Source organism: Amaranthus tricolor, chromosome 4 (genome assembly GCF_026212465.1).
Source record: "Amaranthus tricolor cultivar Red isolate AtriRed21 chromosome 4, ASM2621246v1, whole genome shotgun sequence".
Classification (NCBI taxonomy): Eukaryota; Viridiplantae; Streptophyta; class Magnoliopsida; order Caryophyllales; family Amaranthaceae; genus Amaranthus; species Amaranthus tricolor.
The window spans coordinates 28,739,029-28,754,938 of NC_080050.1; the positions used below are offsets into that span (position 1 = coordinate 28,739,029).

The window sequence follows — 15,910 nt, forward strand, 5'->3', positions numbered from 1 at the left end:
ATAAGTTAAAATATATTCAAACAGATACTTTTTTTATTCGTTTTAATGCAAAGATTATTAACATAACCAAAGATACTAAGAACTTAATTAATACATTAAACTATGTAAAAAGTTAAACATTGTAAGTATTCAGAAACGGAAAAGTATAATTAAAAACTTTCTCCGAATTATAATAGTTATTATTCCTATAGCAACTACTGTTCATCAACTAATCTTATTTTGTATATATTTCTCTATGTATAATGTAAAATATAATCAAGTAAAATCTTGTTTGATTTGTCTTAATAGATATTTTTATAATATTAACTTTTTAGAATTTTTTATCATATGAAATTAAAAATATTAAAAATTAAAATTAAGCATTAAATAACGTGAAAAACAAAAATGTACCAACTATTAAAAATAAAAAACATAGGAAGTTTAAAAAGGAAAAACAATGATTGCACATGTACAAGCCGACAGCCACCTCACATAACACAATACAATAGTAGATTACATTCACCATTAATATGGTTGACAGCTGCAGATGAGCAAACATGCACTAGGACTAAAGAGATCTAAATTTTAATATAAAAAAATATTAAATTAATTTGCATTAGAAAATGCTATATTTTAATAAATGGGTAGAGGAAATCTCCCAACAATTCTGATCTATAAAGAATTATGTGTATGTCCTTAAATCTGTATTAGATATTACAACAGAATGCCCTTTTCACAATAATACACTGGGAATCCTTTGTATGAATGTATACAGCTGCATTTGTCCATGGAAGCAGAAACATACCGACTCCCTTCCTTCGGCCTAGCAGCAATCGAAGCACGAAGAGATTTGCACTTAACTTCTGAGGGAAGGGAGGGGAGGCTCACGTAATCGACAGATACTTTAAATACTCACCGATCAGAAGTCGATGCTAAATTAGGTTAGCCACTTCTAATATGATATACTGTGACATGAAACAACAAACGGGGAACGAACGTATCCAAGCAGACAGTAATGCTTCAACTCGATTGTGATTCGAAGGAGATATATTCGACCAACAGATAAACCTCCGTTTTACTTTTTTTCATTACTGGCATCAGATTGGAATAACTGAAAGATGCTGAGTGGTTTCCGATATTATTGTCAGCTAGTCGCTGTCGCTGTGATATCTATCTGCGCGTAAGGATAGGAATGTGATGAATCAAGGAGCTGCGGTTATGTATGATTAGAATTTTTTTGAATAAGTAAATGGGATATCAAAACATACTTCCAGACGGTCTTCTCCCTTCCATTGCTTCTCTCTTTTCCTGGCAACTTTGGCACAAGAAAGGGCCATCCCAAGGCCGAGCTTTCCGATTGGATGAACCAGAATGTATTGAAATACCATCTCCCGGTTTTATCTCAACTTGACATATTGCACACATGAACAACTTGAACATATTGCAAAGTGGATACTTGGTGTCAAGCCTACAAGTCAAAAATCTACAATTAAAACTTTAAAAAACAAAGCTATAATCCACAAATTATCATTTGCAGAGTCATAAACGAAAATTGACAGTAATAATATTGGTAATAAAACTACAGACTCCTGATGAGAAGTCACGGCTAAAGATGGTTAGAGTGAGCAAAACCTTCTCATAAGACACGCAGATCCATCTTCAAACATTTCCTCAACCACATCTGGTTCTATATACTCTTTTTCAGCATGAGAAGTTGACTCAGTTGACTTTTTCCGGAACATGGCTTTGAATACCCCTTTTCCTGCTTTTTTCGGGGGAGGTATAGGAGGAAGATTCTTCTCAGCTTGATAAATATCAACAACAATGCAGGTTGTATCATCCCTGAGACCCTTCAACTGTACCGCTTCCTGCAAATGCAACGAAAGGCACAGGACCAACCCTTTAGAAATAATCACAGTTCAACCAATTGGACCACCTGACCCTCCGAGCCAGCAAAAGCATCATTTTGCACGAAGCAATTCTTTTGATTACCCGAATACCTCTATTAGATACTGCTACTAAGCAAACTTTATAAAAAGTAGTTTGTTTCGCATAGAAAGTGCAAATGGAATTATTCAGATTGAAATATCCTAAAAGCAAAACGATGTTTATATACAAGGAGAATTGAAGCAAGGGACTGTGACTACCTTCACTATTTGAGCAGCTGCTGCCTCTGCTGACATTGTGCGGGAACAATCAAGCGCTGATTCAAAACTTAAAATATCCCACACACCATCACTGGCAATAATAAGCCTACCACCGGCAGTTGACAGCTGAAATATTTACACACTGATCTGATCAGAAACTTTGTAAACTGACACCTCCATTCAATTAGAATATAATAGACAACAAATACAAGTAATAAAACAATGTAACAATCACCTTGAGATAGGTTGCTTCTACATTAAAATTATTAGGAACTAATCTCATACTAAATTTTTCCGAAGATTTAAATATCTAAGTCATTGCTTCACTCTAGTCATAAAATAATGCATTTTTACTTCGTCCACAAGAAGCAAACATACATCACCTACAAGGATACAATAGACAGATAAAGCATTCAAACTTTTGAACCTTAGAATCTCCTTATTTTGCTGATATTTTCATGAATAAGTCCGAAGGCTAGGTAATATAAATACTCCTACGTCACATATGGTAGTTATATTTGTCAACATGAACACATGAAGTACAAGCATAGATAGAAACAATATTACAAAATGCAATAGCAGTATTCTCAATTCACATAGTCTTTTAACATTTTCTTAGGAATTAATCTAACACATTAGAGATTATGACAAGGACAGTGCTCAATAACGCATACAATGCAATGACTATTTACAGCCATAAGAAATCATCTCCAAGAAGTTCAAATCAATTAACTGCCTTCTTTGAGCAGTTTTAAAGACACTGCAACATCCTTGCAATATAAGAAAACTCGCCTCACTGAAACTTGCCTCTCCAAACAAAGCTATTACACATTTACTCTATGACATCAAAAATCGATCATCCTTGCAATGATTGTAAAAGCTAACTTCGCTGACTCTTTAATGTATGAAATATAAGAAAACATGAGAAAGTCTTAGAAGCTAAAGCATCTGTTAGGTTAAATGCTACCAAGAATTCCAACAGATCAGAAAAAAAGTTCAAGAAAGCATAATCTAAACAAGATTGTATGATTAAACAAATTCTTAAACTGATATAACAGATAAATAAATAATTTGGCTTTCATATCTCTAGGGATTAAGGCTTTGGCATCATTAATAATAAATTATTTACACTCAAGAAAGGATGATGGAAAAAAGCACTAGACAAGCATACAGTTAACTACTTAACATACCCTCACTTGTTTCACATAAGGAACTGGAACAATAAACTCGCCAACATCCTTGTCTCCAATGGATCGAGATAGACACAAGCCACCAGGCCAGCATCTCAATGGACCAATCTGCATAAAATTTAAATGGAATGCTCAAATAACTAACAAAAAACGAAAAAATATGTGAGGTGGCTATATCCAACGAAAACGCTGACAGATGCACCATACAAAACACAGTACACAATATAACTAAAGCATAATTAGGTCATCAGTCGACCTCGCTAAACTTCCTTCTTAATAAGAGCAACCATATTCCTATAAGTTTACAAAAAGTTGTACCGATACAAGAAAAGTAAAGATAAAGGTAGAAATACATTCCAAGGTAGAACATACCTCCGTTCCACCACCAGTGTTAAGCCGACCAACCTCACCCCCACAAGCGGTAACACGTTCCCTCCTGATTTAAAAGTTAAAAGAAAATATATTAGCAGCCCACATTTAAGGTGACTAGCAGTATCAAATGAGCGGTGCCCAAGACTTACTCCGACTCATTGCTCTCAAGCCTGTGATCAGCTGATAAACAAAATATATCACCCTCAGCAGATTCAAGTATACAACGCGAGTCCCCAACTGATGCTACAGTTATAGACCATCCTTCAATAATCGCAAAGGTAACAGTAGTTCCCGATGCTTGTCCTGAGTGCAAAACATCCAACATGTTACTTATCATCTCTTTTTAAGCATTATGACGATGTCATTCTTCATTAGAACATGACCATCATATCAGTCAGGCAAGTCAATTTTAAGGCATCACTATTCTATCCTATCCTAACAACCAAAAACCTAATTGGTCAAAAAAAATACAAAATCAATATCAATATCATAGTTGAAATTGAATACTCCTATAGTGAAAGCTTTTCAAAAGATGAAAACCTACAACTCATTATTGAAAGAGAAAATACCTTTCTCCAAAAAATCTTTATCAGTTTTGACGAATCCAGCCACCAAAGCCCTGGGAAGAGCCGCTACCCAATCATCTCGATTAAGATCCGTGGGTATTGCACCTAAAACATTACTTAAAAGATGCTCTTTGGCATATATAGCAGCTGCAGTTCCATTATGTCCATCAAACAGCTGCAGTGAAAAAAATTACTACTATCAATCCCATTCAACAACAGTTTCTGGCCCACAACCAACACAAATCAAATTTCTCTAAAGTACTACAAAAAAATCCCCATCCCCATCAATAAAACAATTAATCCATACAAAGAAATTTGTTGATAATCAGATTTCCATTCATAAATTGCAAAAATAACCCAACATAGGAAAAAAAATCAAAAAAAATTACCCCGAAAACCGAAAAAGTGGTAATACCATCGCCAACAATACGTTGGCATTCAGTCTTAAGAAGCGTGAAATCCTCGCCTTTTTTGCTTTGATTAGCTTGACCATAAGAAAGTTCTGGATTCTCGATTCTCTCACTATTTTGCTCCCTTCTCAACAACACTGATAAAGGAACAGTTTGATGATCGCCTCTCGACGACATCTTTTAGGGTTTTACTCCCCTTTTCCACCCTTACCAAAACGAATAAATCAACTCAAATCAACAACCCAAATTCACAATATCCTTTCTGAATGCATACAAAAATTCTCTGCATTGTTAATTTATCGTAAAAAATCAAATGTAAGAATCGTAATCAAACCAAAAAAAACAAAAAGTTAGCCAGAATCTCAAAAAGTGAAACGTAAGAAAAAAGTTTACCAGGCAAAAGAAAAAGGAAGATCGAAAATAGCGGCTAAAGAGAGGGAGGAGGGGATACGGCTGTAAAAATGGTGGATTGAAGTGATCGAGAAACGTGGATCCCGGCGAAGGGCAAAAATTCCATTGTTGAAACTTGAAGAGAGAGAGAATGGAGGAGAGAGAGAGAGAGAGAGAAAATGCGGAAATGGGAGATTGTGGTGTTTCGTTTCTTTTATTGTTTTTTTTTTAATAGAAAATGTGTTGTGATTATTCGGCGCTTATCAATTGACGCTTTTTCTAGTTCAACACTTGTTGGTCATATTCCTATTAATTATAATACGCTACCTTATTTTTCTACATCTCTACCTTCCCTTGACTTTTTTCATTTTCATTTTCATGTTCTATTGCTATTGGGTCCTTTTTTGTCTTTGTGATTCTTAACTTCCCTCTAAGAGAAGAAAATGTTGAAGCCTAAAAATTGTGATTATGTATATTATGATAATGGGTTATTGGAGTACAGAGTAATAACCGTAAATTTATGGAGTGAAATATAAGAAGTGTAAGTTAGTGGAGTGAAGAGTAAAAAGTACTCTTATAAGTTAGTGGATTGAATTAGTGGGAGCTAAATCTATATTAGACTTGATCCCATACTAAAAGGTTAAGGAATCATAACAATCATCGTCTCATGTGCAGATGTGCTAAAGATAGTGCTACATAATCTGACAAATCATACTTCTATATGGTACATATAGTACCTGTCTCACGTGTTCATCCTTTGAATTTGACTCATAGCATAAGCCTACATTTAAAAAATAGAAACCTAATTAACCAAATCATGCACCATTGTTATTAAAATAGTGATTCTTGTCTACGATCCAAAACAAGTGAACGCTCTGCAGTGTAGGTATGATCTTATCGTTACTAGAATCTTACAATATTAATTGGACAATTTTAAGAGGTGGAATTATAATACATTTTTATGATTTTAGAATCTAACGATTCAATCTAGCATATTTAGTCCTAATCATCCTAGCATTCTAACCTTTATTTCATTACTAAAAATGAAGTGAAAGATGCTTTATTTCACAAATTTAAGCTTAAAATAATATTAGATATTTTTAACGATTTTAAATTGACATGGGAAATATAGAGAGTAAAACTCAGTCTTATGCCTACAATATTTTTTAGAAATTATTCCCTACGTATTTGGAGACTTTTAAGTTTTGAAACGTTTTAAAGAGCATTAGTTTGGAAAAGCTTCTTGTCTTATGGCATCGGCTTAAACCTCAAATTTTATACCCCCAATCTAAAACTAATAAAACAAGAGTTCCCTACTCCCCTTTATATCATAGTTTTTGCCTGGCTCCAAAAGGCAAAAGACGATTCATTGTTGGTATTAAAAAGTAGAAAAGTGAAATTAAAGTTAGTTTTCAATTTGGTAGGAAAATATTTTAACATGTTTAATAGTCATACTTCTTCTTCAATCATTTCATTATCTTCGCAAAAGTTAATCTAATGCAACACCAATCAATCCACCTTTGCAAGCTTATCTACGTCAAGATATCAAGCCATCATCACTTAACTACAAAAATTTCAAATCATAGTGAAAACTACGGTAATGGTCAATCACCAAATGTCACTCTAAACATAGCCTAAATCAGTCTAAAACGCGGTTTTTTACACATTTACAATGCAAATAAAACAAGTTTGATAAATTTGAAAATTTTTATGATGTGGTCACGACACAATACAACATTGTCTTAGCACTGTAGTTCAAATACATTCTAACAACAAAATTCAAAATAATGGCAGGTGCACATATATAAGTCACAAAGTAATTCAACACCAAATTACATTTGGTTTTCAGAATTATCTGCATTGCTTATTTTATTACCTATGAATTTCAACATAGCGAACAAAATATTTACAAAAATAAATATGAATCTACAAGCAAAATACATTAATGAAATCAAATTAACTAACCATATTACTTTCCAGGCTTCCAGATTAACATTGGAATTAATAATGTTCATGTAGATTTAGAGCTAGAAAGGGTCAAATGGAGGATAATCCTTATTATACATTGTCTCTCACATTGGTTTGCTTTGGTTCATGTATCCAAGTTTCAATTTTGCCTTGTCAAGCCTTTTCATCATAAATCAATTTTACCCATTTTTTTCGCACCATAATCATCAAAGTATAAATACCTGAGCAGTATCATATAATTCGCTAATCTTCTCTCAAATCATAAATCGAAAAGGCAAAGTATTGTGGATTGTGGGCTATGATGGGCCATTTTGAACGAACCAAAATTCAAAAATAAATTAGCTGACGACCCGAAGCCTTAATCAACTGCAGCATAATAAAGCCATGACTTTGTCCATTAAACAAATGTCTTTAGATTTCACAAAGTATAAAATGGGAAGAATCAGACGGCAGGACTTTTAGTGCAACAGCAAATGAAAAAACATAGGGTAAGAAACAAGGGTTTTTATGAACACCAAAATAAAACAGATGATGATCATTGTGAAATAAAGGGATTATATATTTTGTGCACAATACCACAAAAGAGAATTTATAAGTATGAATGATATGAAGACGAAGAAACATACGTAAAATCTTCATGAGCACACACACAAGTAAACAAGCAAACCCGAAAGAGAGAGATTCAGATTAAATATAAGTCTGAAATGCTTACCTATAAAACCAATCCAAGTGCAGAGATTGAGCTCTGATAAGAACCGTCTGCATATTGAAACAGAAAAATGAGAACCATGGCCTGAACTACATGAAGTTTCAAGCCAAAAACAACCCAATTGTATTTTCGACAACAACAGAAGAAATAACAAATATATTCCATCAAAAATGCTTTGGTACAATTTTTCTACAATTATACAATTCATTTCATTACCAAAATATTAAGAAAACAAAAGGTATGGTGGCTATACTGATAGTGCCAAAATAACTCTGACAAAATTAATGTGATATAGTTAAAGCTATTCAACAACAACAAAAATGGCAATATCTTACTCCCGAGAGATTTGGATCGGCTATACTGTTCCATTTCCATCACCATGGATCATGGGAGCAGGGCATGACCACACTAGCAGAATTGGAGAATTATCAGTCAACCCATCACTGACGTTTGCTGACAACACATCACAAGTCACAACTGAAGCCACCACCTTGAGGTTAGGTTATTCGCCTTTCTTATAACATCCTTATTCAGAGTTTGGTGCATGATAGCAAAAACACTTTATTGTGCACCAGAAGAACATTTGCAGGGTCGTCTTTCAATCCAAAAAAATAATTCCTGCTAACAATGTACTCCTTAATCTGCTATCCATTGTCAGCTAATGTTCTATAGCAAAACTTGTGCTGCGATCTTTTTAACAAATCCAGCATAAATTGAAGAAGATTTCTATGAAACTTCCATGATAAGAACACGAGCGAGCATCAAAAGATGTCAACCTACATAAACTAAACTTGTTTTGTACTGGGCTAAAACGCCTAGATCCATCAACTCAACTCTTATGCATGGAGGACAATCGACAACACTTGTTTGGGGTAAAACCGACCGCTTTCCTCTAGTACTCCCTATGAAGGAAGGACAGGTTTGGATTGTCCGTCATCTTCCTTCACCCAAACCTTGCTTCCGAGCGGGATATTGGGTATGATGATAATGATGAGTGGAGCTTGCAGGAAACCTTCTCCATATCAAACCCAACAATGAAGTTCCAAAACATTTTTGCCAGAGCCAACATCATATATGTCTAAACTGTAGTTACTAATCATCATTGACAAAAGGCAAATGAAGAGAAACAAGATCCAAAATCATCCAGCATTGTGACCATCATACAGAACCTTCAATTTTCCAGCAAGATTTGCTTTTCCAATCTTACAGAGACGCGAAGTTACTCTCAAGCAAATAGAATGTTCCGGTTTAATTCCTTTTCCAAGCATTTCATCAAGAAGCTTGTGAGCAACATGAAGATGCCCATCATTTAAGTGAAGGCTTGCTAAAACACTGTAAACTTCCCGCGCTACACATCTATCATTTTCAGAAACATCACTCACATATCTATATGCCTCGTCAAACTGTCCTGCGTGGAAATAGCCTCGGATGAAAGCATAATGAGTTGAAAGGCAAGGTTCCAAGCCTATACTAACCATTTTGTTATCAAGCATTAGAACATGGTCTGATCGGCCATATCTACAGCAAAAAAGAATCAATATTTCAAAGGTATGCAAGTTAGGAGAACAACCTCCATCTTGCATTTCTTCGAAAACTGATAATGCCTCATCAATACGACCTCGCTTGCACAAACCACTAATCATGTAATTGTAAGTTTTAGCATCAGGGTCACATCTCATTTGCTTCATTTCCTCAATCAGATCCTGTACCTCTCTGAATTGGCCTCTTCTACACATATGCCTTACAAAAATATTGTAATAAGACACCTTTCTCTCGGTAATTCTCACCACATATTTGGCTAAATCAATGAAATTCAAAGAACAAAGCATCTCAATCAAGGAATGAATCCCAGAATTACTACAAGAACCACCAATTTCAGTTAAAAGCTCTACAATTTCACTTACAGATTTCTCAGCAGTCCCCAAACTTGAATTGGTGATGGGCAAGAAACTGAAAGCTTTTTCACTAAGACATATCTGCTGATTTCTGAAATCTTTCAGTAGATTAAGCAAATTTGCATGATCACCTAACAAATGACAATTCGCAAATACTAAACTACATATGTCTGAATTTCTGCAGTGGGTTGAATGTGAATTTTTCAACCATTTAAAAAAACGCAATGCAGGAACCTTTGAAAAATTCAAACATCTTATAATCTGGATAATACAAGACTTGGACAGAATTGGGGAAATCGAATTTAAATTTGATTCCATGTCAATTCCATCACCTTTAATTACATTAAATATTAAGCTATTAATATCAACAATTAAATCTTCATTATCAACAGTTTTATCATATGTTTTAGCCGATGAATTGATACAAGACCTAGAAAATAATTGAGAACTGAAATTAAACCTAAAAAATTGGGTACTACAACTCAAATATTGATTGCTGAATCGATAAGAACCCAACAAATTACTTTCAGATTGAATATTCGAATTAGACCGATTTGAAACCCCCCAAGAGAACGAAGATTTAGAAGATATGGAGCAAAAGCTTTGACGAAGTAGAGGGTACCCGGTTTTGGAGAAGAAATGGTGAGTATAAATGGAAGGATATGCAGTATCTGACAGAAGAAAAATCAATTTCCAATGATTGCAAAACGGGATTGAGCCATGCCTAGACCTCTTGCTGCTTTGAAGAAGTCCCATCTTAAACCTTGCCCAGTTTTGTTCTTCTGTAGTCGATTGAAATTTGAAAGTGTTTCTCCCCCAAGCTATTTTCTACAAGATGCTTATATTTTCAAGCTTAATATATATACTCATTGACACAATTAGAGAAGGGAGAAGCGTGAACAAATTGTTGTATGAAGAGATCTTGCTAAATGTATAAATTGAATACTTTAATTAATAAAGTCAATTGAATATGAATTTTTGTTTTGGGTTTGTTTAACTGATAAAGAGTGTCTCAAAAAAATACTTTTAATAAGTTTTGTATGAGATTGTTTCACTATGATACGGACACATATAAGGATGTTTGGCAAAATAACTTATTGAGCAATTTTAGCCCATTTTGATGCGATTAATAAAAAATAGAAATCAAAAGAGATTTCTGATTTTTGAATTATATTTTCATTACTTAGGAAAAGAATAACAAGCTCTATTTATATAAAATTAACCGGAAGAAAAAAAACTAACTTTCCTAAAAATAACCTAATCCTAAAAATAACCTAATAACCCTCCTTAATAATAGGAAGTTATTAGTAAAAAAAACTCTAAAATTTAACTATTATTCTCTACACTCCCCCTCAAGTTGAGTGGTAGGTCTTGAACACCCAACTTGCAAAGTGCCTCTTCAAATACTTCTGTTCTTATTGCTTTCGTAAGAATGTCCATAATATGATTCTTGGATGTGACGGTTGGAAGACTAATAACTTTCTTTTCAAGTTTCTCTTTTATGAAGTGACGATCTACTTCTACGTTTTTGTACGATAATGTTGAACTGGGTTCTCTGAAATTCTAATTGTAGCTTCATTATCATAGTAAAGCTTACACGGTTTAGTTTGAGAAAAATCAAGTTCATCTAACAACTTTCGAAGCCATAAAATTTCAGTTATCCCTTTAAGGATACCTCTGAATTCTGCTTCAGCACTAGACAAAGCTACAACCTTTTGCTTCTTACTTTTCCAGGTCACCAAATTACCTTCAACAAAAGTAAAATATCCAAAGGTTGACTTTCTTCCATCTCTATCTCCTGCCCAATCGGCATTAGTATAGGCTAATAAATCAAGATTACCATTCTTTTTAAACAAAATATCTCGGCCACATGTTCCTTTGAGATATATAATTATCCTCATGACAGCTTCGAAATGATCCGTTTGAGGAAGATGCATAAATCTACTTACAATTCCTACCGCGTATGATATATCAGATCTAGTATGAGAAAGATATTGTAACACCCCAGAATTTTCGACCCCTAAACGAAACCAAAACCGTAAAGGACGGGAGGAAATTCGGGTGTTACAAATATATAAGTTTACAAACTAGTCTATGATATTGCTCTTTATTAGCCAACTTATCTCCCTCAACAATCTGTAAACCATGATTAGCTACTATTGGAGTTTTCGGTGGCTTGCAATCAATCATCCCTATACTAGCGAGTAGATCAAGAATATATTTCTTTTGGTTTATGAATATTTCGAGCTTCGCTCTAAGAACCTCAAATCCAAGGAAGTATTTTAAGATTTCCAAGTTCTTTCATTTCAAACTCTTCAAATAGTTTACCCAGTTACTTTGCTATCTCTTCCAAATTATCTCCTGTTAGTATCATATCATCAACATATATTATTAGACATGTAATTTTCTTTTCACGTGTCTTTAAGAATAAAGTATGGTCTTCATTACTTTGTTTATACCCAAATCTCCTCATAGCAAGTGTGAATCTCTCAAACCATGCTCTTGGAGATTGTTTTAATCCATATAAGGCCTTCTTAAGTTTGAACCCCCTCCCCCTTCTTAAATTTGTGAATGAATCCGAGAGGAGCTTCCAAATAGATTTCTTCCTCAATTTTTCCATGAAGGAAAGCATTTTTAACATCAAACTGATAAAGAGGCCAACCTAGATTAGCAGCAATTGAAAATAAAACACGAATTGTATCAATTTTTGCAACAGGAGAAAAAGTTTCAGAGTAATCAATACCCATAGGTTTTTGTGTACCCCTTGGATACAAGCCGGGCCTTATATCTTTCAATTGTACCATTAGCATGACGTTTAATTGTAAAGAGCCATTTGCATCCAACTACTTTTTTATCACTCGGAATGATGCACTTTTCCCACGTGTTGTTCTTCCGTTAGGCATTCATTTCCTCCTCCATTGCTATCTTTCATTCTTTACTCTTTAAAGCTTCATCAACATTACGAGGAATATTTTCAGAACAAATTGTAGTATGGAAAGAAACAGCCTTCTTTGATAATTTACTCTCTACAATGTTACTAATAGGATACTTAGATATTCTATATTCAAATTCAGGATCATATCTCCTTGGCGGAATTCCTCTTATACTTCTAGGAGGTAATACATACGTATTAGTTGGAATTGGATTAGAAGTTTGATTAATACTTTCCTCGTTCCCACTAACCTCTTCAAGATAAGGAGTCGGTGCTTTACTAGGCGTGGATGAAGATAATGTGGGTGGATAATTATTTATTGACTAAGTCGGAATTGAATCTTCTTGTGTAATGACACAAGTTGAATCTTCATGTATAGTAACAGGAATCTGAAGATTAATCAGAAGATTAAGTAGTGTGTCTTGATTAGTGTCTCGATTATTAGTAATAGAAGACAGATTCTGATTCTCTTATGCCTCTTGTGTCATTTCTGAATATGTTAACCAACTAAGATCTCCACGTGTACTCTCCCCCTGAGATGTTAGTTGGGTATAATAAAAGGAATCTTCAAAAAAATCACATTCCATTGTAGTATACATCTTGTTATGAACTGGATCAAAACATCTATAACCCTTTTGATGAACACCATATCCAACAAACACACACTTAACTGTTCTAGTTTGCAATTTATTTCTATCTCCTTTCTTAAGATGAACATAAACAACCCAACCAAACACCCATGGTGGAAGATTATGGGAAGGCGGTATAGTTGTAAAAGAATGTAAGGTCTCAAGAGGCGTCTTAAAGTCTTACTTTTTTGCAGGAAGATGAATCGTTAAATAATTTGATGTCGCAATGGCTTCAGGCCAAAAATATGCAGGGACATGAGATTCGAACATCAAGGGTCTTGCCATTTCAAGAAGAGTACGATTCTTCCTTTTGGTAACTTCATTTTGTTGTGGGGTGCCAGAACATGATGTTTGATGAATAAGACCATTAGAAGTTATAAATTATTTCATATCAAGTTTCATATATTCCCCTCCGTTATCAGATCGTAGAATATGAATTTATTTGTTAAACTGTGTCTAAATCATCTTGTAGAACTTTACAAAAATATTAAACACCTCAGATTTTCGTTTCAGAACATATACCCAACTCATACGTGTGAAGTCATCAATGAACAACACAAAGTAAGAATATTTATGTATAGTAGCATTCGGCACTGGGCCCCAAGCATCAGAATGTATCAACATAAATGGTTTATCAGAATGAGATGAACTATATGTATAAGTATGTCTATGACTTTTAACAAGCACACATGCTTCACAATCTAAGGAGAAATTTTTAAAACTAATAGAAGAAAAAAGACGTTTCAAATATATTAAAGAGGGCTGACCTAAACGCTTATGCCACATGCGAATCTTTTGTGCATCAGATGTGTTTATAAGCATAGCACTACCGTGTTGAGGAACTTCATCAACATAATATAAGCCACCTATTTCGGTACCATGCCCAATAATCTTCCCCGTCGGAATCTCATGTACATAACATCCACCAGAAAACATGAGCACACAAAAGTTCAGTTCTTTTGTAAGTTGACTAATAGAGAGTAGTTTATGTGATAAACTTGGAATGAAAAGGCAATTTTTAAGTTCCAAGTTTGATATTACTTCGGTAGACCCTGTTTTTTCTACTTTAACACACTCCCCATTAGCCGTTTGAATATGAGTTCGTCGAGTAGATTTAATATTTTTAATATCATTAAGATCATTTGTCATCGTATCTGTCGCACCACTATCAAATTTTCATTTTTTATCAACATTATAAACCTCACTCTTAATGTTATTAGCATGCCCATTTAATTGAGAAAAATGAGTCGACTCTTTTAAAACTTTTTGGCCTTGTATAGAAAAAAAAAAATAGGCCCTTAATTATTACTTTGTTGGGCCGAAATAGTGGAACAATTACCACCCATTTCTTAGGGCGAACAAAACCCTCCATATATCACTTACCTTGTTCTCATGTTCTTGCCGTTTGTATTAAAAGACACTTATCGTATGAGTGTTTTGTCGACTATTGATACACTACCCAAAGCTATGTAAATACATATAAATCCATATTCATGTCGTTGATTGATAAGAGATCATGGCCTCAATACACCAGTATTGAGGTGATACACGATCCAGATCACATTCGTGGATTAGGAAGACCTAAGTCAAGGAGGATTACCAACGAGATGGACGAAGGATCAAGGAGACGCAACGCTTGTCGACGGTGTGGTAGTAAAGGTCACAACACTAAAACTTGCACGTCAAGGTAAATAGTATCTGTATTTGAGTATATAAACATAAAGACTATGAAACAAATAAATAACATAAGTAAACAATTTGAGTATTTCTTAAGTCTTTTTACGTATAATCATAACTACAACTTAGTTATTGTTGAATTGCAGTAGAGATGGATCCAGCAGCTCCAGGCCCTCGAGACCCTAGTGTACTGACGATGCAGGCGGATCACAGGAGCGGTGTACTATGGGATGTCCAAGTTAGTGAACTTAGTATTTTGAATGTACATGCCTTTATACTTTAACTTTATGATAATATAATCTTTGCGTTTAGGTGTCCGACGTGGAGACCATATACACCAGGCATCCCGGCTCTGCTCCGTGGGCCATTGACGCACGGATCATCCCCTACCTTCAACGAGCGAGGTTGTACAACTTCCACCTCATCGCTTATGGGAGAGTCAATCGGGCGCTAGTCACGGCTTTAGTCGAGCGGTGACGCCAAGAGACACATACCTTCCACCTACCTCTAGTGAGGCCACTGTCACTTTACTTGACATAGCTGTGCTTACACGGCTTCCTATCGAGGGACATGTCGTCTGCACCGTTGGACGTCAACTGGAAAGCTGGCAAGATAAAGTTCATAGATTATTAGGAGTTCGACCTCTCGCAGAGGTAGCCAAAAAGAGTGCGTTGCGCGTAACATGGCTTGCGCAGAACTTCTCGCACCTCCCTGAAGGTACTGACGAGGCTACCGTTGAGAGATATTGTAACACCCCGTAATTTATCGGGTTTAAAAATAAATAAAATATAATAAAATAAAATAAATAAGTAATATTAAATTATATTATTTTACATAGTTAATTACAAGAAATAAAGTAGGTTTAATTTTAACGGTAACAAGTTTTATCGCGTACGATGTTATCGCGTGACGTTTCTTGCTGTTTTAACAAAAGTATAATAATTACTCAATTAATAAAAAAAAAATTATGGAAGGGAGGTGAAGGGCTGCCGGTTTGGGTGAGTATGGGAGGAGTCTTGTAACTCCTCTCATAATGGTGTAATTAG

General features: G+C 34.7%; 2 protein-coding genes across 3 annotated transcripts; both read right to left on the reverse strand.

Annotated features, from left to right (window-relative positions):
• Nucleotides 1-355: 355 nt before the first annotated feature.
• On the reverse strand, nucleotides 356-5,670 carry LOC130810035 (probable protein phosphatase 2C 12). The gene is made up of 10 exons (XM_057675954.1): nucleotides 5,058-5,670; nucleotides 4,644-4,947; nucleotides 4,258-4,429; nucleotides 3,838-3,991; nucleotides 3,689-3,752; nucleotides 3,317-3,424; nucleotides 2,127-2,252; nucleotides 1,612-1,847; nucleotides 1,248-1,447; nucleotides 356-1,153 (listed from the first exon to the last, which is right to left on the reverse strand). The coding sequence occupies exons 2-10, from the start codon at nucleotides 4,839-4,841 to the stop codon at nucleotides 1,128-1,130; spliced, it is 1,284 nt and encodes a 427-aa protein (XP_057531937.1). The 5' UTR covers nucleotides 4,842-4,947; nucleotides 5,058-5,670; the 3' UTR covers nucleotides 356-1,127.
• Nucleotides 5,671-5,781: 111 nt separating this feature from the next.
• LOC130810033 (pentatricopeptide repeat-containing protein At3g07290, mitochondrial-like) lies at nucleotides 5,782-10,537 on the reverse strand. Of its 2 annotated transcripts, XM_057675953.1 has the most exons (3): nucleotides 8,067-10,537; nucleotides 7,735-7,781; nucleotides 5,782-7,388 (listed from the first exon to the last, which is right to left on the reverse strand). In XM_057675953.1, the coding sequence occupies exon 1, from the start codon at nucleotides 10,380-10,382 to the stop codon at nucleotides 8,871-8,873; it is 1,512 nt and encodes a 503-aa protein (XP_057531936.1). In that variant the 5' UTR covers nucleotides 10,383-10,537; the 3' UTR covers nucleotides 5,782-7,388; nucleotides 7,735-7,781; nucleotides 8,067-8,870. The 2 variants fall into 2 exon arrangements, with proteins under 2 accessions (XP_057531936.1, XP_057531935.1); XM_057675952.1 differs by having other exon boundaries at nucleotides 5,782-7,781.
• Between the last annotated feature and the right edge of the window lie 5,373 nt (nucleotides 10,538-15,910).

Coding starts and splice junctions, on each gene's coding strand:
- LOC130810033 (XM_057675953.1), bottom strand. CDS start 10,382: ATGGGACTTCTTCAAAGCAGCAAGAGGTCTAGGCATGGCTCAATCCCG.
- LOC130810035 (XM_057675954.1), bottom strand. CDS start 4,841: ATGTCGTCGAGAGGCGATCATCAAACTGTTCCTTTATCAGTGTTGTTG. Junction 3,753..3,837: donor CTTGAGAGCAATGAGTCGGA/GTAAGTCTTGGG, acceptor CTTTTAAATCAG/GAGGGAACGTGTTACCGCTT. Junction 1,848..2,126: donor CAGCTGCTCAAATAGTGAAG/GTAGTCACAGTC, acceptor TTGCATTTGCAG/GAAGCGGTACAGTTGAAGGG.